The sequence below is a fragment of the Glycine max genome, chromosome 19, assembly GCF_000004515.6.
Source record: "Glycine max cultivar Williams 82 chromosome 19, Glycine_max_v4.0, whole genome shotgun sequence".
In the NCBI taxonomy this organism is placed as follows: domain Eukaryota; kingdom Viridiplantae; phylum Streptophyta; class Magnoliopsida; order Fabales; family Fabaceae; genus Glycine; species Glycine max.
In genome coordinates, this window is record NC_038255.2 from 13,587,349 (window position 1) to 13,611,771 (window position 24,423).

Here is a 24,423-nt window from a genome sequence, read left to right on the forward strand (position 1 = left end):
AGGAAGACCAACGTGTTGTCTACTTGTCTTTACGCATCATTACTCACATGATTTTCCTTTTAATAGTTACTTTACATACCTGTGCATAATCCACACATCTCTTTTCATACTAGACACCTATTCACTAAAGTAGCTTTACCAAGTAACACAAGTTCCCCGAGAGTTCGATACTTGGTTCTTACCGTTTTATACTACTTGTGCTATCCAGTGCGCTTGCCACGACCGAACACATGTGTGGAGGAGCTCACGAATCTGGACGCTATATTCCCCTGGATGACACAGCCCAAGAGGTAAATTACATGGGAAACAAAAACAGGCCAGGATTTAATGCAGGTGGATATGCAAGTCACTAGCAAGGTTTAAATTATAACCAGAACCAAGGGCAGTGGAGGTCCCACCCTGGAAATCAGTTCAACAAGGACCAAGGTGGATCATCCAATAGGCCTCAGAACCAAGGGCCTAGCCTCTATGATAGAACCACCAAGCTGGAGGAGACTTTGGCTCAATTTATGCAGGTTACAATGTCAAATCATAAGAGCACCGAGTATGCCATTAATAACCTGGAGATTCAAGTGGGGTAGCTGGCCAAGCAGTTAGCTGATAATTATTCTAGCAATTTTGGAGCAAACACTGAGACGAATCCAAAAAAATAATGCAAAGCTATCATGACCCAAAGCAGAACGGAAAACCTGGTTGAGGATGAGGGAAGGATTGGTGATGACAAGCAAGAGCTTGTGATTAAAGAAGGAGAAAAAGAGGAAGAAGAGGATCAGTTGATGGAGAACAAAATAAGTGATTATGAGAAAGAAATAAATGAAGAAAAAGAAAAAGAAAAAAATGATAAAATTAGAGAAAGTGAGGGAGAAAGAAAGACAAAGAGTGAGCTTGCAAAAGAAAAGAAGAAAGAAGTTGTCTCGTGTACTGGGAAGGAAGCACCATACCCTTTGGTGCCATCAAAGAAAGACAAGGAGCGACATCTGGCTCATTTCCTTGACATCTTCAAGAAATTGTAGATAACCATTCCCTTTGGAGAAGCCCTACAGCAAATGCCACTTTATTCTAAGTTTTTGAAAGATCTTCTTACCAGAAAGAGAAAATATATACACAGTGATAACATTGTGGTGGAAGGGAACTACAGCTCGGTGATACAAAGAATCCTTCCACCTAAGCATAAGGATCCTGTGAGTGTTACTATTCCCTGCTCTATTGGTCCGGTGTTAGTTGGTAAAGCTCTCATTGATTTGGGGGCCAGTATAAATTTGATGCCTCTCTCCATGTGTAGGAGAATTAGAGAGTTGGAGATTATGCCAACTAGAATGACACTACAACTTGTAGATCGGTCTATTACAAGACCTTATAGCATAATTGAAGATGTTCTGGTTAAGGTGAAGCAGTTTAGTTTCCCTGCAGATTTTGTTGTGATGGATATTGAAGAGGACGCTAAAATCCCCTTGATTTTGGGCCATCCCTTTATGTTAACCGCCGGTTGTGTGGTGGATATGGGAAAGGATAAACTAGAAATGGGCATAGATGATTAGAAGATCAAGTTTGATCTGTTTGATGCAGAAAAGCACTTACTTGACCAGAATGTCTATTTAAAGGTTAAGGAACTTAAGAATGAAATGGTTCTAATGGCCAGAGCCAAGCTTGCTCCAGATACATGAGGTAATATGCGTTAAGCTAATGACGTTAAACGAGCGCTTACTGGGAGACAACCCAGCTCTTTTTATTTTCATTAATCATTGCATATAGTTAGGATTAACTTGTTTGTGATTTGTTGAGTAAGTCATCAGCATGTTTAGTTTTGAATATGGGGTTGTCAAATCTTCTTTGAAGCTATGGATGAGAAATAACTTAGAAATTTTTTTAGTCATCCACTCGCTTAGGGCGCCCTGTGCACTAAGCGAATCATTATGCATGCGTTGAGCAAGTCATTACTCGTGCTAAGCGCATCAACCCCTACCCATTGGCTGATGGGGTCTTGCTAAGCGAGACCTGTGCGCTAAGCCCAAAAACCACTATGGAATTACATTAAATGAAATTGGGCTAAGCAAGTCATCTCGCTAAGCGCACAACATTGTCCCGCTAAGCACATTAGTGCGCTAAGCGCAATTCCTCCCTTGTCTGGACCTTCATGTAAATTGGGCCCAGCAGGTCAGCCCACTAAGCCCAAATCCCTCTTGGGTTTGGAATTGCGCTAAGGGGGCACTTGTCCCGCTAAGCGAAAGTTACAAACCAATCAGAGCTGTAGACCTTGCTAAGCGCGTACCCTTCGCGCTAAGCCCAAACCCTTCTCGGGTTTTCTAATTTTTGAATTGGGCTAAACAAGATGTCTCGCTAAGCGCGTGAATTTAAAATCTGAAAATTCAAACGTCACTGAGTGTTTGCTTAGCGAGCCACTCGTGCTAAGTGAGACAGTCGAAACTACCAAAAATAAACATCACTACCTTAGGCAGTTTCTTTTGTGCACAATTTAAAAATATCTCTCATACTCATTATTGGCATTCCTGCACTGCACTTCCCTTGAAACTCTGCTTCTTTGCTTCCTTCTTTGCTCAACACTCTCATAAATCCAAGTAAGTATCTTGTACCTTGCTTTTTAATTTTTGTTTTTGAACCTTAGGATAGAAGCCATGTTAGTTGCTCTTAAAGTTTAGATTTTGTGATTGATGTTGTTGTTGTTTGCTTAGTTGTTAGATTATATGTTGTTAGGGGTTTCGTTTTACATATAATGTAGGTTATATTGCTTTGATTTTATTAGGTTTTGAGGCCTAATAGTGGCCTATAGTTAGGGACTACAAAGCCCTAATTTTTTCTAGAATTTTTTATGTACTCGCTAAGCGAACCTGCTCGCTAAGCGAGTTCATCAATTTTAGATGAATTTCTGGGTTTTCTGATGAACTCACTAAGCTGGCCCTGTCCCACTAAGCGTGTTCATCGTTTTTGTTTGAATCTTTGTATGAACTCGCTAAGCCACTGCACTTTGTCTTAGCGAGTGTTTAAAATTCCAGATTTTTGTTTGTGTTTGTATGAACTTGTTAAGCCGACATGTCGAACTTAGCGAGTTGTGTTGCTTAGGTCAAAGTGAACGAGGTTGTTGGTCTTCTGTTGGTGACTAAGCGAGTCAGTCTCGCTAAGCCTAAGGCAATTTAGTTTTCTGAGTTTTTGTTCTTGCGCTAAGTGAGTCAGTCTCACTAAGTGCAATTTCTTCTCTGTTTTGGAATTGGGCTTAGCGAGCCTGCTCGCTAAGCCAAGTATGTTCTAGTGGTCAATTTGGGCTAAGCGCCTGCTGGCGCTAAGCCTATGTAGTGTGTTGCGCTAAGCGAGTCAGTCTCGCTAAGCGCAAATAGCTCTCTGTTAGAGAATAAGGCTTAGCAAACCATGATCGCTTAGCCATTGTGCTGTTTCAGCTAAGCGAGTGTGTCTCGCTTAGCCAAAGTCTCTGTTTTTGTGTTGTCATGCTCAGCGTATCTTGGTATTTTCATAAGGCACGCTAAGCGAGTCTATCTCGCTAAGCGCCCAATTAGTTTTTCTGTTTTATTTTTCTGATTTCTGTTTGAAATAAAACCTGTCTAACTTGATTCCTATGACACTACCGCCTCCAGAGAGAGAAAAGCTACTGCCTCCAGACCCAAGGAGCCCTATGGCACTACCAGATTCATATTTGAGGGCGCTTAGGAAAGATATGATCAGAACATTCACTCCTGGAACATTCTTCCGGAGAGGAATGTTATTCTTTACATCACGGAGTACGATGAGTTCCGTAGGGAACTTGAGAGGCGGAACTGGCATAAATCCATGACCAAGCAGATGGATGGGCACATAGATGTGGCCCTAGTCAAGGAATTTTATGCAAACCTGTATGATCTTGAAGAAAAATCCCCCAAGCAGGTCCGAGTGCGGGGGAAGCTGATTAAATTTGATGCCACCTCTCTTAATGCTTTTTTGGAGACACCACCAGTTCTAGAGCCAGGGGAACAGTATACTGCATATACCAGGTTCTGCAGCACTTGCATAGACCCTCAGGAGCTGGCCGCTAGACTCTGCATCCCATGGAATGGATTTGTACTTAATGCAGAGGGCGCGCCCTGGAAGCTCCTGAGGAAGGATTTGACTACACTGGTGTAGACCTGGAGCATCCTATCATATTCTAACCTTTCCCCCACCTCTCACATGTCCGATTTGAATATGGATCAGTTCTAGTGGAGGGTACATCCACTAGGTTGTTCAAAGAGAACAAGGGAGGGTACATCCCTTGTGGATCTTTGCTTGTAAAAGGATTTTTACAAGGTTGAAAAGAAATCTCAAGGACCGCAGGTCGCTTGGGGACTGGATGTAGGCACAGGTTGTTGCCGAATCAGTATAAAAACTCTTGTGTGTTTGTCTCCTTCATCCATACTCTTTTAATTTCCGCTGTGCACTTTAATTCCCGCTTTTACTTTTGGTTAAGTTTCTTTTCTATTCTTCATTTACTTAACAACATAGTAAAAGCCTTAGAAGAGTAAATTTTTAATTAGTAAAGGTTTAGGAATAATTAATTCAACCCCCCCCCCTTCTTAATTATTCTGAGGCCACTTGATCCAACAGAATGGAGAAGGAAGAGAGAGAGGAGACGCCACTTCAAGGAGAAGATGAGTCTAGAAGAAGCTCACCACCATAGGAGGCCATGGATAAGAGCTTGGAGGAAGAAAGAGATGAATGAAGGGAGAGGAAGAGAAGAGCACAAAATTTTGTGCTAAAAGAGCTCTGAAATCGGAAGTTTAATTTTCAAATGATCAAAGTTCAAAAAATATGCACACACATGACCTCTATTTGTAGCCTAAGTGTCACACAAAATTGGAGGGAAATTTCACTTGAATTTGAAATTGAATTTGTGGAGCCAAATGTTGGAGCCAAAATTTCACTAATTATGATTAGTGAATTTCAGTTATGGTTCAGCCCACTAATCCAAAATCAATTCCAAGATTCTCCACTAAGTGTGCTTAGGTGTCATGAGGCATGTAAAGCATGAAGGACATGCACAAAGTGTGACTATATGATGTGGCAATGGGGTGTAGTAAGCAAATGCTCACCTCCCCCTCTAAAATTTAATTGGATTGGGCTTCTACCAATTCAATTAAATTTATTTCCCAACACACACATCAAATATTCACTTAATGCATGTGAAATTACAAAACTACCCCTAATACAAAAACTAGTCTAGGTGCCCTAAAATACAAGGGCTGAAAAATCCTATATTTATAGGGTACCCTACCTACATTATGGAGCCCTAAACACAACGACCAAATATAATGACATCCTAATCTAATATGTACAAATATAATTGGACCCAACCTTGGCCCATGGGCTCAGAAATCTACCCTAAGGTTCATGAGAACCCTAGGGCCTTCTTCAGCAGCTCTAGCCCAATCCTCTTGGAGCCTCTTGCTCATGGCTCTAGTGACTGGTCCCTTCCTAGGGAGGATTGCATCAGGATGCCCCTTCTTCACCTTAGGATGATCAGATACTAGCGCAGGATGAGTGATGACAGGACTATCATTTATTTTCCTGCTTTAGATACAGTTTTATGTCTTAGTTTTAGTTTTTAGTTTCATTTTTTATCTTTCAGTTTAGTTATTTAGCAAATTTCATAGTTTTTGAATAGTTTATAGTTTTATATATTGATGTAGTGGCTTGCTTTGGTGTGAAAATTTTGTGTTTGTGAATGATTTGAATTGATCAATGGCATGAATTGAGTGAATTGCGATGATTAGTTCATGTGCTTTGAATGACTATGCAGAGAGAAAGAACATGAATTAGGGATGTGAGTGAAAATGTTAGCTTGTTTGGCAGGTAAATTGTGAAGGTAATCATTAGCCACAAACCGGTGAGTTGTGTGAACCTTAATTGTGAGAGAACGACTAGCATTGGGTACCGATTTTTGCATGAATCTCTTAATACTGAATGAATGCATGATTTTGGAAATGATGAAGGCCATGATTGATTGAAATAGCCACTTAGCCAAATAGCTTACCTTGTTCATGAATGAGTTATCCCTTGCACCCACGTTGAGCTTAAATTTGATTAATTGAATTGAACCTGAGCCTGTTGAATTGTAATCTCCATCTACCTTTTCTTAGGTTGTAGGAGAGCATCATGGTCCAAAGCAAATTTGTCCCAAATTTGGGGGAGGATGTTAGGTGATAGTAATTGTGCTAAGACAAATAACATCCACACAAAAATATCAAAAAGCAGTAAGTAAAAACTGCTAAAATAAAAAATAAAAAAAAAGAGAAATTTCAAGAATAAAAGAATGTGTGTGTTGTTACTCAAGCTAAGTGCCTTACATGTATGTGGCAAGTCAATAGAAGCTGGAATAAAAAGAAAAAGAGTTGATTTAAGGATGAATGTTCTCCTAGAACCTAAGCTTTTGCATCCTAGAAAAACCATGAATTGTTTGTAGCCCAGCCTCATTACAAGCCAAGATAGTCCTTCGGATTCAATTTATGTGTTTGTAATTGTATGTCATGAGATGAAATGCAAAAGTTAAGACTTGTGTTGGTTGTTGACTAAAGAATTGCCTTAAACACGTGTGCTTATGAGTGAAACAGTGACCATGAGGATTTGGCTTGATGAACCTTCCTTGATACTTGTCTTGCTTGCTAGCTTATTTCACTTGTGTTGCTTAATAGCCATGTTCATATCTTTGAAATTCTACATATCTTTATGAAAAGTTGTTTGTTGAAAGCATTGCTTGCCACTTGTGTTCATGTGATGGAATGCTTTGGAACAAACACAGTTTTGAATAACCACTGTGATTTTGTCACTTGAGGACAAGTGAATTGTTCTTTCTTTGCTTAAGGACAAGCAAAACTGTAAATTTAGCAGAGTTTGTTAGTCATCATTTACGACTAACTTTTATATTGAAAAGTTTCATGAAATTTATATCTTTTCCCCAATTTATAGCTCTTTTTCTAGGTTTGTACATATTTTTATGTTTAGTCCAATTTCACTCAGTAGATATTCCCAATATTGTGAATTAATGTGGTTCAACTTCAGTTTCAGGCTAAAGGATGAAGAAGAAGAAGGTTGAAGTAGCTGGTGTCTCGCTAAGCGAGGCATATGCGCTTAGCAAGTAACATCCGCTAAGCAAGGCACTCAACTCGCTTAGCGAGTTGGAAGAATCTGGAAGAGAATCTGCCATTCATGCACACGCCCAGTCCGCCATCAACTCGCTCAGTGAGCATTTGTCTCTTCTCGCGCTCAGCACGCCCAGCTCACTAAGCGAGAATTCACTAACTCACGCTTAGCGAGAAAATGGCGCTAAGCGAGCCTTTAGGATCAAAAAGCCCTTAAAAGACTGAAGTTGGCGAAAAAAAGGGAGTTCTTTTAAGGGGAGAGACATAACAGAGTCGAAAAATGGAGCAAGAGAGAAAAGCTTGAACGAAAGGCCTCAGCTTTCAAAAGGATTTTAGGTTTAGGAGTGATTGTTAGGTTTTTAGAGGTGGAGGAGACATCCCTACCACTTTGTAATCTTAATTCTCCCTCAAAAACCTCATCTTGGTGTTGAAAGGTGCTAACTTGCAATGGAAGGCTAAATCTCTTGTTGGGGATTTCTGCTGAGCTTTGATGTAAAACTCTTCATTATCTATTTAAAGTTTTTTTAATGTGTTCATTGCTTCTATCTATATTTAATTCTTGCATGCTTGTGGCTTGATCACCCATTTGTGTGTAAAGTTAGGATTTTTAGCATTGGGAAGTGATTTAAATCCTTAGAATTGGATAGAGTAGGCTAGAGAATTGTATGTCTGGACACAGAGTGCAGGGATTTAGTTTATAATATGTCGTAATCTTAATGCAATTCTTTTAGACTAAGTTCGACGAGGAATCTAGAATGAAGTTTAAATAGAATTAGACTCATTCACTAGAGGGATCTTGGGTTGAGTAGTCGTTTTTGGCATAGAACACAGAAACAACCTTAAATAGAGAAAAACACTTAATTACATCATTTTGTTTAGTAGAAAGACCCAATGTTTTAATCATCTGTTTATCTCTCACATTTAGATAGTTAATTTTGTAGTTAAATTAGAACTGTAGACACCACTTCTTTTTTATATTTATTGGCTTTATACAAATGTTTACCTACTGAATGAATGTTCTCTGAATGAAACAAGTTCCCTGTGATTCGATACTTGGTTCTTACCATTTTATATTACTTGTGGGACTCGATGCACTTGTCGATTAGCATCACTGACCAGTGGAACAAATTTTCAGCGAACACTCATGCCAATGCAATTTTTATTTTAAACCTCTTGGCATCATTGGGTACATGTTGAACATCCAAATAGTAACATAAAAGGGTGTTATGAAAATCAATGTAGCCAATATTTACATGGCCACCTCAATGTAATGAATTTGTGAGAAAGAATTTTGACATAAGGGGTTCAACTAAGATGTCTCATCTAATGCAAAAAGCCCGTAGGGATTTAAATAGAAAATCATTTTAGATAGGAGATATGGTGTGGACACAATTGAAGGCACATTAGGGGTCATCGAGTTTCAAGAATAACTCTTAAACAAACAAAAGAAATTGTTTGGCTTTAGATGGTCCATCCCTTCACACTAGTAAATCAATTCCTCGTCGATTGCATTGGAAAAGATTGGTATTATTTATTTGTTGCTTGTCTGCACTAAAGAAAGTTTCCTTTTTGGTATTTATTTACATAATTAATGACGTTAAATATTTTATCATTACAGAAGGAGGAAAAAGGAATTGATCCATCATTGACTAAGTTTTATTTCCATACACATCGAAAACAAAAGGATCAAAGTTGGGTGGGTCCTCATGCAAAACATGCTTTTGTAAGTGTAAACATTCTTAATTTGTGAACTGAAAGCATTTTATACTAGTTACTGAAATCATTTTATAGGTTATAACACCTTTTTATAGGTTAAAACTTCACTGCCAAGTAAACATTCTTAATTTGTGAACTGAAATCATTTTTTATTCTATTTCCATGTCCAATGCTACAACTTGACTTAAAACAAGGAACATGTATCGACAAATTTCCCATTTCTTAATTTGTTAACTAAAATCATGGCAGGTGTTATGTTTTATTAGCACAACTCATTTGTTAAAAAAGGTAGACAAATTTGGGATTACTAAGTTAATGGAGATTTATTTTTGACAACTTATTTTTTGTTGCTCTTGTATGCTCCATACCCTTAGATATGTCAAGAGCTAACCTTAAACTTATTTTTCTTTGCTTTGTAACTGCCTTTTTAATGTTGCTCTAAGAAAAGTAATGTTTCTTGGTGCAATGATGTAGGGCAATTTTGAAAAAAAAAAAAAGACATTTGAGCTTTCCTCTCAAAGCTCAACGTTTGCTTTAGGAGAGGATGGAGCTGATAGTCAACCATATGTGGAATCCATGCCATCTGATTTGGGCATATGGTCAGATCTAGTTGGAAAAAAAGAGGGAAGGTGTTTTTGGTCTAGGATTTGTGGCAAAAACATTGGCTGCATCTTCAAGTCAACAAGCAAGATTTTCAGCCAATTCAAGAGATGTTGATGATTTAAAGAGTTTGATACATGCATTAGATCACTACATTGACAGGAGCAAGAAAAATAAGAAATGAAGCAAGAGCTAACTCAGACTAAAGAATAACTTAAACAAGTAACAAATGTACTACTAAACTTGGGTTATCTTAGCTCTTCTTCTCATCCTCCTTCATCTCCTCAACATAGTGAAAATGAAGACAATGAGGATGATGACGATAGTGATCATATCGGATTGGATGGTATATGATATGTGAGGCAATCCTACCCCCCAAAGGCATTGGATAGAAGACTCCAAGAAGATTAGGCCAGAGATGCAAGAGAAGGCCCTAGGGTTCTCATGGGCCTTAGGGTAGATTTTGGGCCCATGGGCTCAATATGAGCCCACTTATCTTTGTACATATTAGATTAGGATTTCATCATATTTTGGGCCTTGTATTTAGGGCTCCATAATATAGGTAAAGTACCCTAGAAATATAGGATTTTTAGCCCTTGTATTTTAGGGCACCTAGACTAGTTTTTGTATTAGGGTCAGTTTTGTAATTTCACATGCATTAAACGAATATTTGATGTGTGTGTTGGGAAATAAATTTAATTGAATTGGGAGAAGCCCAATCCAATTAAATTTTGGACCATCTTAAAGGTGAGGTAAGCATTCGCTTGCTACACCCCAATGCCACATCATATAGTCACACTTTGTGCATGTCCTTCATGCTTTACATGCCTCATGACACCTAAGCACACTTAGTAGAGAATCTTGAACTTGATCTTGGATTAGTGGACTGAACCATAGCTAAAATTCACTAATCATAATTAGTGAAATTTTGCCTCCAAAATTTGGCTCCACAAATTCAATTTCAAATTCAAGTGAAATTTGAATAGAAATTCAAATTTCCCTCCAATTTTGTGTGACACTTAGGCTATAAATAGAGGTCATGTGTGTGCATTTTTTTAAACTTTGATCATTTGAAAATTCAAATTCAAATTTCAGAGATCTTTTAGAGCACAAAATTTCGTGCTCTTCTCTTCCTCTCCCTTCATTCATCTCCTTCTTCCTCCAAGCTCTTATCCATGGCCTCATATGGTGGGAAGCTTCTTCTAGACTCATCTTCTCCTTGAAGTGCCATCTCCTCTCTCTCTTCCTTCACTATTTCGCTGCCATTCATCTTCCAAGATGATGCAATCCTACCCCGTAAGGGCATTGGATAGAAGACTCCAAGTAGATTGGGCCAGAGATCCAAGGGGAGGCCCTAGGGTTCTCATTAGCCTTAGGGTAGATTTCGAGCTCATGGGCTAAGTATGAGCCCGCTTATCTTTGTAAATATTATGATAGGTTTTTCCTTCGTTTGGGCCTTGTATTTTGGCCATTCTTGTAGTATAGGGTTTTAGCCTTGAATTTCGAGGCATTTTGAGTAGTCTTTGTAGTACGGAATTTTTTTGTATTTTCATGTATTTTGTCATGGGGGTGAACTTAGCTATTATAGGGGGTGTGTAGCTAAGCTCTAGCTTCTCATCTCAAGGAGGTGAGCTTAGCTATTAGAGATGTGTGTGTAGCTAAGCTATACATTCTTTAGGAATCTTCTTTCTTGGATCAAGTGACCTCAGAATAATTAAGAAGGGGGGGTTGAATTAATTATTCTTAAACCTTTAACAATTAGAAATTTACTCTTCTAAGGATTTTACTATGTTTTTAAGAGAATAAGGAGTAGAAGAGAAACTTAACCAAAAGCAAAAGTGGAAATTAAAATGCACATCGGAAAGAAAAGAGTAGGGAAAAAGGAGACAAACACACAAGAGTTTTTATACTGGTTTGGCAACAACCCGTGCCTACATCGAGTCCCCAAGCAACCTGCGGTCCTTGAGATTTCTTTCAACCTTGTAAAAATCCTTTTACAAGCAAAGATCCACAAGGGATGTACCCTCCCTTGTTCTCTTTGAAACCCTAGTGGATGTACCCTCCACTAGAAATTATCCACAAGAGATGTACCCTCTCTTGTTCTCAGTCAAACCCAAGTAGATGTACCCTCTACTTGTACCACAAAGGATGTGCCCTCCAATGTGTTAAGACAAAGATCTTAGGCGGTTAAACCTTTGATACTTTGTGAATGGGGATACAAAAGAATTCTCAGGCGGTTAGTCCTTTGAACACTTTTATATAAGGGAATGGGAAGAATCAAAAGAATTCTCAGACTGTGTCGTTTTGAATTCTTTGACAAGGGAGAAGGGAGACACAAAAGAATTCAGGCGGTTAGTCCTTCGTTCTTTTGGAAAAGGGAGAAGAGAGACACAAAAAGAATTCACGCGGTTAGTCCTTGGCGAATTCTTTTTGGCAAAGGGAGAAGAGATAAAAAGAATGAATAGCACAAGTTTTCAAGGTTTAGAAAACCAGAAAACTTTGGAAAGCTTTTGGCACAAAGAAGAAGAAGAAGTTCAAAGAGATTCAAGGCTTGTAAAGGAATGTATAAGATTGATTGGAAAAGTATTAGAAAGATTGATTGAATGAATGATTAAAAATACAAAACAAAGCCTTGCTTTTATAGACTCTTCATGTCTGGCCAAGAGGACCATATAGAAGAGTTATAACTTTTAGAAAAACTTAAAACCAATTTGAAAAAATCAAAAACATTTTGAAGAGTTACATCTTTTGATTTATTCAGAAATAATCATTGATAATCGATTACCAAATCAGTGTAATCGATTACACAAGGCTTTTATGTGAAAGGATGTGACTCTTCACATTTGAATTTGAATGTCAACGTTCAAAGGAACTGGTAATCGATTACCAAAACATTGTAATCGATTACAGCTTTTTGAAATTAATTGGAACATTGTAAATTCAATTTGAAAACTTTTTCAAATCCATTTTGCTACTGGTAATCGATTACAATAATCTGGTAATCGATTACCAAAGAGTAAAAACTCTTTGGTAAAAATGTTTTGAGAAAAATCCATGTGCTACTCAGTTTTTGAAAAAACCTTTTCATACTTATCTTGATTAAGCTTTTTCTTGATTCTTGAATCTTGAGTCTTGAATCTTGATTCTTGAAATCCTGATCTCTTGAATATCTTGAACTCATTCTTTGATTGACCTTTGAGCTTTTTGTCATCACCTTTGTCATCATCTTTTGTTGTCATCTTTGTTATCATCAAAACATCTTTGAATCACTCTTGATTCATCATGAAACTTTGCTTCTACAATCTCCCCCTTTTTGATGATGACAACTTCTGAAATCAAGAAACACACACACACACACACACTTTTTCCTAGTCGATCACTCACATAAATTTCCATTCTCCCCCTTTGTTTTTGAATTTATGCTTATCTTAAAATTAAGTTGATTACTCATGTGAGTTCTTGATTTAATCCTTATTTCTCTTCCCCTTTAGCATCAACAAAAAGCCAAAGTGTGTAACAAGTAGAAAACATACATAAATAACTAATCTTACAAGAGAACAGAAAACAATTAAGCAAGATATTTTAACCATTCATAAAAGTTAGAAAGTTAAGAAATATAAAAACCATACATAAATGACATACACAAGAATAGAAAAACAATCAAACAAGATATCTTAACCATTCATCAAACTTAGAAAGATAATACTTCATAGAATGCCATATAATCCAGAAAGTCATTCATAATAACCAAATAAAAGTGCATACCTCTAGTCATATATCATCAAAATAATTAAGCTTAAAACTTCATAACTGTTAGTGCTTAGCTTTACTGAGTTTTAAAAGATTGGCTAAAATTTTGTTAAAACATAAGCACTTAGACAATGAAGGAAAGCTGGAGTTGCTGCACATGATGTCCAACGTTATGTCAAGGAATCAGATTGGGCTGCACAATGCACAAGGCAAGATAAAATGTCAAATGAAGAATTGAAGCTGCAGGATCCACGATGTCGGATACGATGTCCAGGACATCCTGCCCGAAAATACTGGACACATAAATCTGTTATATCTTTAACAGATTAATGTGCAGTTAGCAACAGATTTGGCGATCTATCTTTAGGAACGAATTAAAAGATAATTAAAGTTTGAATTACAAACTTGAATAGTTTGTTCAGGGATTAGAGATTAAAGATAAAAACTAAAAGATCAAACTTTATCTTTTAGATCTTTAAGTGCAGATTTTTCAGGAGAATGATAGATCTGATCCAGCGCAAGTTGTTACAGCCCAGATACGCCCACTGCTATATAAACATGAAGGCTGCACGAGTTTTCTATCAAGTCCGAGATTGAAGAGTTATTTTGTGAGTTTTGGGACTTGAGTGTTTTGTGAGCCACCTTGATGTTACCCTAACATCAAGTGTTGGACCTGAGTGTGTAGAGTTGATCTCTAATGTTCAGAGAGCAATCTCTGGTGTGTCTTTGATTTAATTGTAAACACGGGAGAGTGATTGAGAGGGAGTGAGAGGGGTTCTCATATCTAAGAGTGGCTCTTAGGTAGAGGTTGCACGGGTAGTGGTTAGGTGAGAAGGTTGTAAACGGTGGCTGTTAGATCTTCGAACTAACACTATTTTAGTGGATTTCCTCCCTGGCTTGGTAGCCCCCAGATGTAGGTGACGTTGCACCGAACTGGGTTAACAATTCTCTTGTGTTATTTACTTGTTTAATCTGTTCATACAGTCAAATATAATCTGCATGTTCTGAAGCGTGATGTCGTGACATCCGGTACGACATCTGTCATTGGTATCAGAATTTCAATAACCATAAACACCCAAGAGAAAATAAATATAATCATCATGTTCAGTCATACTAATCAAATAATAAAAGACATACTAAGTATTCAAATGTCATGAAAACATAGCCAAATATAAGGATTAAAAACAAAATACAATAATTAAACAAGAAAAGAGAAAAGCTTATAGAAATCAAACAAGATAATAAATTATCCTCACATTATAATAGAAGCATATGTGCATAAATAACAAATAAATCATCAGTCATCAAAACATAAATCATTTGTCTAAGTCACTTGCATCTAGAAGTCCTAACTCTCTTCTAATGGTGTAGAAAGAATCTTTGGTTAGTGGTTTTGTGAAGATGTCTGCAAGTTGGTTTTTAGTATCTAATTTTTTTTTAAAAAAACACAATCACCTTTTTCCTAAGACTAAGTGCTAATTGACAATCAACACTTACCAAGATGAGTTTTTATTAACATAGAAGGTTTTATCATATCAAAATAATTTTATTTGAAATAAAATATAATAATTTTGAAAAACATAAAAAATATTTTAAACAATCAATCAAGTAATTCAAACATATCAAACAAGAATTATACAAGGATTGAAGGATATAGATTATAGGCATCATCAAATATTCAGATTTGTTAAAGGTAATTTAAAACTTATAAAGTTCAAAGAACTCAATCAATCATGTAAACATTATTTTCTCTGAAACCTATATGCTCAATATCTTTATCATGCTCGTGCTTGATAACACATTTTTCAGAATCAAAAAGATACTTTATATATGAAAATTCTTATATAAAAATAAATAAATATAACATAATGGATTTTGAAAAACTTTATGAATGAACCTTAAGCAAGTAATTCACATGTCATATTAAAAATTATGCAAGAATCATTAAAAATATATATTATCAAAAATAATCAACATAACTTAAAAAAATCATAATAACTTTCAATCACAATCAATCATCAAACATTTCAAATTAATTAAATTTAATTAACAATCAACTAACTATGCACAATACTTTCAAAAAAATTTCAAATTTCAAATTTTTTTTTAAATTTCAATTTCAAATTTCAAATATTAAATTTCAAATTTCAACTTCCAACTTCCAATAACTTCCACTTCCAAATTTCAACTTCCATTTTCAACTTTCAACTTCTAGTAACTTCCATTTTCAACTTTCAACTTCTATTTTCAACTTTCAACTTCCAATAACTTCCAAATTTTAATTTTCAAACTTCCAATAACTTCCAAATTTTAATTTTCAAACTTCTAAAAAGTTTGACACAATTTCCAAAGACAAAAAAATCAATCATGTATATTGAAATTCTTTTAAACTAAATATAGTTAATTAATCATGATAAATTTTAACATAAGTATCAAATAATAATCATCAACACATATCATGGTAATTATTTACTTAATTCAATTAATCTATCATGTCAAAACAAACAAAACATAAGCAATTCAAGCATTAATCAATTTAAACAAAATTCAATTTATCATATATATTCAAAATTAAAACTAAATATAGTTATTTAAACATTGTAAACACAATCAAGCAATTTCAACAATTATTTTCTATTTGCCACAAAAAATAACTTAACTGAAAATACTAATCATATCTTAATTCATAGGGATGGCTTAGATGTTACCTCTTTTGAGATTTTACTAATATTGTTGCCGCCGTATGTAACATGTCCACTTTACTTGGGGGAAATGGTTGTAAATTTGGATACATCTCCTGTCATATGCTTGGAACATTCACTGTCTATGTACCACTTCTTCCTTACAGAATCTTCTTTGTTGTTCTCATGAGATTTTGTCATGAGACACAAGTTGACTTGGTCATCATCATGATCTTGGAATAACCTATTCCTGAAAATACTTTTGAAAGACAAAGAATCTAAATAGGCCATGAATCTTGAAGTGGTTAGCCTTTCTACAAGAAACCTGCTCTGATAATTAAGAAGGGGGGTTGAATTAATTATTCCTAAACCTTTACCAATTAAAATTTTACTCTTCTAAGGATTTAACTATGTTATTAAGAGAATAAAGAGTAGAAGAGAAACTTAACCAAAAGTAAAAGCGAAAATTAAAATGCACAACAGAAAGTAAAAGAGTAGGGAAAAAGGAGACAAACACACAAGAGTTTTTATACTGGTTCGGCAACAACCCGTGCCTACATCCAGTCCCCAAGCAACCTGCGGTCCTTGAGATTTCTTTTAACCTTGTAAAAATCCTTTTACAAGCAAAGATCCACAAGGGATGTACCCTCCCTTGTTCTCTTTGAAACCCTAGTGGATGTACCCTCCACTAGAACTGATCCACAAGAGATGTACCCTCTCTTGTTCTCAGTCAAACCCAAGTAGATGTACCCTCTACTTGTACCACAAAGGATGTACCCTCCAATGTGTTAAGACAAAGATCTCAGGTGGTTAAACCTTAGATACTTTGTGAATGGGGATACAAAAGAATTCTCAGGCGGTTAGTCCTTTGAACACTTTTCTATAAGGGAATGGGAAGAATCAAAAAAATTCTCAGACTGTGTCATTTTGAATTCTTTGACAAGGGAGAAGGGAGACACAAAAGAATTCAGGCGGTTAGCCCTTCATTCTTTTGGAAAAGGGAGAAGAGAGACACAAAAAGAATTCAGGCGGTTAGTCCTTGGCAAATTCTTTTTGGCAAAGGGAGAAGAGATGAAAAGAATGAATAGCACAAGTTTTCAAGGTTTAGAAAACCAGAAAACTTTGGAAAGCTTTTGGCACAAAGAAGAAGAAGAAGTTCAAAGAGATTCAAGGCTTGTAAAGGAATGTATAAGATTGATTGGAAAAGTATTAGAAAGATTGATTGAATGAATGATTAAAAATACAAAACAAAGCCTTGCTTTTATAGACTCTTCATGTCTGGCCAAGAGGACCATATAGAAGAGTTATAACTTTTAGAAAAACTTAAAACCAATTTGAAAAATTCAAAAACCTTTGAAGAGTTACATCTTTTGATTTATTCAAAAACAATCACTGGTAATCGATTACCAAATCAGTGTAATCGATTACACAAGGCTTTTATGTGAAAGGATGTGACTCTTCACATTTGAATTTAAATTTCAACGTTCAAAGGAACTGGTAATCGATTACCAAAACATTGTAATCTATTACAGCTTTTTGAAATTAATTGGAATGTTGTAAATTCTGTTTGAAAACTTTTTCAAATCCATTTTGCTACTGGTAATCGATTACAATAATCTGGTAATCGATTACCAGAGAGTAAAAACTCTTTGGTAAACATATTTTGAGAAAAATCCATCTGCTACTCAGTTTTTGAAAAAACCTTTTCATACTTATCTTGATTAAGCTTTTTCTTGATTCTTGAATCTTGAGTCTTGAATCTTGATCTCTTGAATCTTGATTCTTGAAATCTTGATCTCTTGAATATCTTGAACTCATTCTTTGATTGACCTTTGAGCTTTTTGTCATCACCTTTGTCATCATCTTTTGTTATCATCTTTGTTATCATCAAAACATCTTTGAATCACTCTTGATTCATCATGAAGCTTTGCTTCTACAATCTCCCCCTTTTTGATGGTGAAGCTCCTTCTTCCATGACTTATTCCCTAGTGGATGGCGTCTCCTCTCACCTCTTCTCCTTTGTCTTCCACTGCATCTCCATGGTGGAAAATCACCATTAAAGGACCTCATTGAAGCTCAAAGATCCAGCCTCCATAGAAGCCCCACAAGCAAGCTTCCATCAAGTGTTAATCAGAGCACAAGAGCTTCGAGTAGGTGCTCCTTAAACCTCCATTAATTTTTTTATTTACCTTCTCTTCCATTGTTGTTTCTTCATTATTCTCCATGTATCTCCTCACATGTCTTGTGCTAAATGTTGTTAACATGATTCTTTAGAGTTTCCACTGATTAAACTTGCTATAGAAGCTAGATTTGATTTTCTATGGTTCAAATTTCTTGTTCTTGTTCTTGAACCATGAATTGTGTTGAGTTTAGCTTCCTTTGAGTTTTGTTAGTTATTTTTTGTGGCTGAAACCTAAACCATAAAATTCTTACAAAAATATTAAAGTAGAAGAAAACCTCAAAAATCTTGAGTGACTTGTTCACCTATTGTAGTTTTGTCATAGAAGTCATGTCTAGTCATGAAACTTGTCACATAAGATTTCTTATGTTGTGCTGAATTTTATTTTCTTATTTATTTGTCTAACACATTTGTTCATGAGTGTATGAAATTATTTTAGCCTATTATTTGATTTGAGTCAAATCTTTCATGTTAATTAGTCCTTAACATGTTCATGCAAAATTCTTAGAGAGTCTTTGATTGTGAACCTTTTCTTGAACTTTTAGGTTTCCTTATGATTGTGTCTATTGTGAATTTGAGTTATGGTGATTGAATTGCTAGCTGAAATGTTGATCCTAAGTGAATATTGAACTCCTAAAACTGTGGTAAACAATCCTAGTGAGTTCAACATACATAGGAAGGTTGAAAGTAAGCCCAATGCAATCAATATACCATGCTTTAAAAAATCGTTGGTGCTGGCAGCTTGGACATACAAAGTTGTAAAAATTACTGAGAATTGGTTACTTTGAATTTTGAGCTGAATTTTTTACTGAATTTTCTAGACATATGGAAAAAGTTATAAAAAAAGAACCAAGTGATTTGGATAAAATTAAAAAATACTAAAAATCACACAAGTTGGAAGAAAAATCAGTATCCAGGAAAAAAAAGTGAAAGGGAAGTGTGCTTGTTGTTTTGGCTCAAAATTTATTCTATAATTAGTGCCTATGTTATACCAATCTTAGTTCCGAAATTTCAATTGAAAATTACTGTGAAAACAAGTGCCAAAGCTAGAGGTTTGTTGAGTCTTTTATTTATAGTTTTTTTACTCTCCTCTAGAGTCATTCTAAGTTTCTCTTTGAGTCCTAGCTTGCTTCTATGTCCTTTTCATTGCTTTAATTGTTGAGTAATCCTTGAAAAATTGTCTTGTTAAAACTCCATGGGTTTAGCTTTCATTTCCTTTTTTTTTTTGTCTTTCGTTATTGCTTGTCTCTTTGTATCCTTGTTTGTGAGTTGCCATATAGGGAATTGGAAAGGAGGATTGGTGCCATCCCTTGAAGAATTTGAGTCAAGAAGCAAGGGGCCAACCACCTTAAGAGCTATTGGACTAAGAAGCACTCCAAATTGAGTGAATCACCAAAGAGAGAACAATCACCAAAATTTAAGACGTTTTGTAATTTTGTAATTTGCAATTTACTTACCTTCATTGCTTTCAAATTTTGTAACAAAAAGGCCTTTCATTGGAAGTGTGTTGGGAGCCTCCAATAGGTTACCAAACTTTCATTTGTGTGTAATAATTTTAGGCAATTTTTCCTTAGGATAGTGAGTGTTTTGTTAGTAACCTTGAATGTGGTCATCCAAACACTCTTAGGATTCACCTAGTTTACATTTCTTGCTTACTTTCATAGCTTATTTCCTTTACCTTCCATTGTCAAACCGCCTAGATAGCTTTCCTTTTACCAATTAGTTTTTTACCTTATCTTTCATACCTCTTTTAGTGTTTATTTTGGCTAGTTTCAACCATAGTTTATTTTACCTTTTGTTTTCAAACCTCCAACAAGAAAGAACCACAACTTAGGAACCAACATGAGTCATCATTCATCTAGTGTTAATGGCGAGGGTACTAGTCATAAAGACCCTTTTATCTAGAATCTTAGATGAGTTGAGTTCCCTTAAGTTATGGAATGAAAAACAAGAGAGAAAAGAAAAAGGAAAAAAAAGAGTGGAAGAAATAAGTCAAGATGAAAGAAAGAAAATAAGAGAGGAAGAAAGAAGAAAAATAATGAAAGAAATGAAAAGAGAAAAACATGCCTCCTATAGTAGTCATAACTCTTGCAAGAGCCTAAGTGAAGAACTTCGTGACTATTACAAAGGAAGGCATAGGTCACATCTTAGACCTCACTCCCATAGAAGAGAAAATGAGAGAAAGCCTCCAGAGGCTAACATTAACCTCTCATACTTCCATGGGAAGGACAATGTAGAGGCTAACTTAGTTTGGGAAATAAGGGTAGAGCAACAACTTAAAAAGAAGTCTACATCAAAATCTTATGGCTCTCACTCTTATCCAAAGAAAGACCAAGGTCAAGTCATCTTAGGGGTGACACCTTCTAAGCCCAAAGATGATAAAGGGAAGACAATAGAAAAGCAAGCCCCTAAGGCTAGTATGCAAGAGAAAACTAGCTCTATAAAGTGCTTTAAATGTCTTGGAAGAGGACACATTACTTCTCAATGCCCCACCACAAAAACCATGATTATGAGAGGCCAAGACATTTATAGTAGCCAAGATAAGTCCACTACTTCACCTTCCTCTAGTGAAAGTGAAAAAGCAAAAGGGGAAGAATCTAGTGAAGAAATATACCCCCAAGAAGAAGGACAACCATTAGTGGTTAAAGAGAAGTGTAAGGAGGTAAGTGTCTCCTCCAAGAGGTTAGCTAAGAAGGAAACTCATTTTACAATAAAGACAAACATTAAAGAAATTATCCCTCTTAGACAACCTCCACATTTTCTCTTTTGTAAAAAGACACTTGCTAGCATTGCCACACCTCTTGGGCTTGAGTTTATTCCTCAAGTAAAGAAGTTGTTGGATGAGGGTTTGGTTCGCAAGAGCTTAAATCCTTGTGCTTTGTTGGTGCCCAAAATAGGTATTATTAGGCACCGAGTCCCTAAAATAGGTGGTATGATGAATGTTTTGAGTGGTGCAACCCTTTTTTGTAAAATCACTCGTGCACCTAACATCTTCATGGTGATTGTACATAGGGACCCATTACGTAGGTTTGTTCTTATTTTTAGTTTCAATACAAACTTAGGTACTCATATGGGACACCTTAGGTTTGTCATACTTTTTGGTAGGAATAATCAATATGAAAATACAGAAAAAAGTATGTTTTATTGCGTTACTTTTCTTAATTTTTCAAATAGTGATCAAGGGGTTCCCATGAACCCTAAGAGAATAAAGGTCATTCCTGAGTGGCCCACTCCACCAAGTATAAGAAAAATTTGGGGCTTCCATGACTTAACAAACTTTTACAAAAGGTTTGTCCCATATTTTTCTATACTTGTAGCACCACTCATTGAGTTGGTGAGAAACCATGTTCCTTCATGGGAAGATGCCCAGGAAATGGGTTTTCAGACCTTACCTTACTTCAACATACCAAACACCATAAATACATATGTTTTTTTTCTTTTTACAGGTGTTGAGAGAAGGAGCCCAGAGTATGAAGAACCTAAAGATTTGAGGTCAAATCCTTTCCAAGGTGGAGGGAATGATGCAATACTACCCCGCAAGGGCATTGGATAGAAGACTCCAAGTAGATTGGGCCAGAGATCCAAGGGAAGGCCCTAGGGTTCTCATTAGCCTTAGGGTAGATTTCGAGCCCATGGGCTAAGTATGAGCCCGCTTATCTTTGTAAATATTAGAATAGGTTTTTCCTTCGTTAGGGCCTTGTATTTTGGCCATTCTAGTAGTATAGGGTTTTAGCCTTGAATTTCGAGGCATTTTGAGTAGTCTTTGTAGTAGGAAATTTTTTTGTATTTTCATGTATTTTGTCATGGGGGTGAGCTTAGCTATTATAGGGGGTGTGTAGCTAAGCTCTAGCTTCTCATCTCAAGGAGGTGAGCTTAGCTATTAGAGAGGTGTGTGTAGCTAAGCTCTAGCTTCTTTAGGAATCTTCTTAAGGAAGCTTCTCAAGGAGGTGAGCTTAGTTATGAGAGAGGTGTGTGTAGCTAAGCTATAGCTTCTCAAGGAAGTTTTCTCAAAGAAGCTTCTCAAGGAAGTTTTCTCAAGAAAGCTTCTCAAGGAAGCTACCTAGTCTATAAATAGAAGCATGTGTAACACTTGTTGTAACTTTGATGAATGAGAGTCTTGTGAGATACAACTCAAAGTTCAACTTGTCTCCCTTTTTCTTCCTTCAATTTCATGTTCCCCCCTCTCTTTTTCTCTCCCTCTTTCTTTTCCTCCATTGAAGCATCCTCTACAAGCTTCTTATCCAAGGCTCATCTTGGTGGTGAAGCTCCTTCTTCCATGGCTTATTCCCTAGTGGATGGCGCCTCCTCTCACCTCTTCTCCTTTGTCTTCCGCTGCATCTCCATGTTGGAAAATCACCATTGAAGGACCTCATTGAAGCTCAAAGATCCAGCCTCCATAGAAGCCCCACAAGCAAGCTTTCATCACAAGAAGCAAAGGAATCCATTGATAGTCAGTGAAAATGACAAACTTTTGTGTATAAAACTTGTATAAATTGTATCAAACTCTCCCAATTTATGGTTATTTTGTAAGGTTATAAGTATTTTATGTTAAGTATAGGTAATAAATACTTAGTACTTTCATTTTGTGTGTTTAATAATCATTTTCTCTCAATTTCAGGTTAATTAGGCAAGCTTTGGAAAGTGTTGTTTTTCACCTTCTCGCTAAGCCAATATGTTGGCTTAGCGAGCATCCGCTAAGCGCAACACTCCTGGGCTAAGCGTGAGGAAGAATCCAGAAGAAGATGAGTTGTACATATTTGCCAAGCGCACCGCTTCATCTCTCTAAGCGCACCGCTTTAGTTCATTTGCTAAGCGAGAAAGGCGCGCTAAGCCAAAAATCACTAACGTGCGCTAAGCGGTCCATACGTGCACTAAGCGCACGAGCACAAACAAGGCCACATATTTAAGCCTGAAATCAAATTTTGTGAAGGGAGTTTGGACTTGGATTCAGAGCTTTGCATGTCTAGGGTTTCAAGAGAGAGAAAGGTCCAAGTTCTAGAGAGTTTTGAGAGATTTTGCTGTGTGAAGATCTGTAGAGACCAGAGCTCGAAGCAGGAGCCGGTTTGAGAGCTTGAGATGAATTTGTGAGTGATTGTGAGATACTAGAGGTGGAGGAGACATCCTCACCACTTGTATTTTTTCAATCTTTCATCTTGTTCTTCTTTTTTTTGTTAAGAAGGCTTCCTAGTATGGAAAGCTAAATCCTCTGTTGGATCTTCCCTGTAGGTACCTGATGTAAATATATTTCTATCTATTTAATGATGTTTTGTGTGTTCTCTGTGCTATTTGCTTTTCATTCCAGTATGCCTTTACCTTGATCACGTAGATGCATGCTTTGTTAGGCTCATTCAACAGTGGAAACTGGTCTGACTCTAAAGTCCTTGATAGTGCAGGGCTAAGTTGTCGTGTTTTCACAAGGAATCAGGGTGCGATAAGTCAGTTGAGTATGTGTGTCTTAATGCGGTCTTGGTTGAGTTTAGTCTTACAAGAGGAATTTGCGGACGAGGCTTGATCAGGATTAGGCTAAACTATCATGAGGAATCAGGGTTTAGTATCTCAGGAGACACCATAAGAGCACATGAGCATTGTTAGATAGAGAATATCTTTTTAGCATCAGGCACCTATTAGGAAGACCAATGTGTTCTCTACTTGTTTTTACACATCATTTCTCTCGCGTGATTTTCTTTCTTTTTGCACAAATAGTTTATACACTTGTTCATATTCACACTTATTTTTACACAATAAACGCCTATTGGCTGAAATAGCTTACCAAATAACACAAGTTCCTCGAGTGTTCGATAATCGGTTCTTAGCGTTTTATACTACTTGTGCGATCTGGTGCACTTGCCGGAAACCAAACATCCATGTGTGTGCATTTTTTCAAATTTTATCATTTGAGAATTACACTTCAAAGTTCAGACCTCATTTGAGGCACAAAATTTCGTTCTCCTTCTCTCTTTCTCCCTCCACTCATCTTCTCCTACCTTCAAGCTCTTATCCACGGCTTCCTATGGTGGTGAGCTTGTTCTTGACTCATCTTCTCCTTGAAGTGGCGTCTCCAATCATCTTTCTTCATTCTCTATTCTGCTGCCATTGATCTTCAAGAAGCAAAGGACTCCATTGATGAAGAAGATCCAAGGCCTACAAGCTCCAAATGGAGCTACATCAATATGATATGTTGCTTAATTGTTTGAAAGAGATGTGTTGCCTCAACATATGTTTAATGTTATTTTTTATTAATTAGGTTCCAAATTAATAACAAATGGATATTCATTTTTTGTTTTTATTAATGATGCATGAGTCAAACTTTATTGAAGAAGGAAGTTTTGCTTTGGGGCATGGTGGAAATTTTTTAATTCTATTGGTAATTTAGGTTATA

At 36.4% G+C, this 24,423-nt stretch overlaps 1 protein-coding gene across 1 annotated transcript; it reads left to right on the plus strand.

The window, feature by feature from the left end:
* The first annotated feature begins 230 nt into the window (after positions 1-230).
* LOC102664953 (uncharacterized) lies at positions 231-1,538 on the plus strand. Its single transcript, XM_006605007.1, has 2 exons — positions 231-290; positions 1,014-1,538. Exons 1-2 carry the CDS (start codon positions 231-233, stop codon positions 1,536-1,538), a joined length of 585 nt encoding a protein of 194 aa, XP_006605070.1.
* Positions 1,539-24,423: the final 22,885 nt, after the last annotated feature.

Coding starts and splice junctions, on each gene's coding strand:
- LOC102664953 (XM_006605007.1), top strand. CDS start 231: ATGTGTGGAGGAGCTCACGAATCTGGACGCTATATTCCCCTGGATGAC. Junction 291..1,013: donor TGGATGACACAGCCCAAGAG/GTAAATTACATG, acceptor AAGAAATTGTAG/ATAACCATTCCCTTTGGAGA.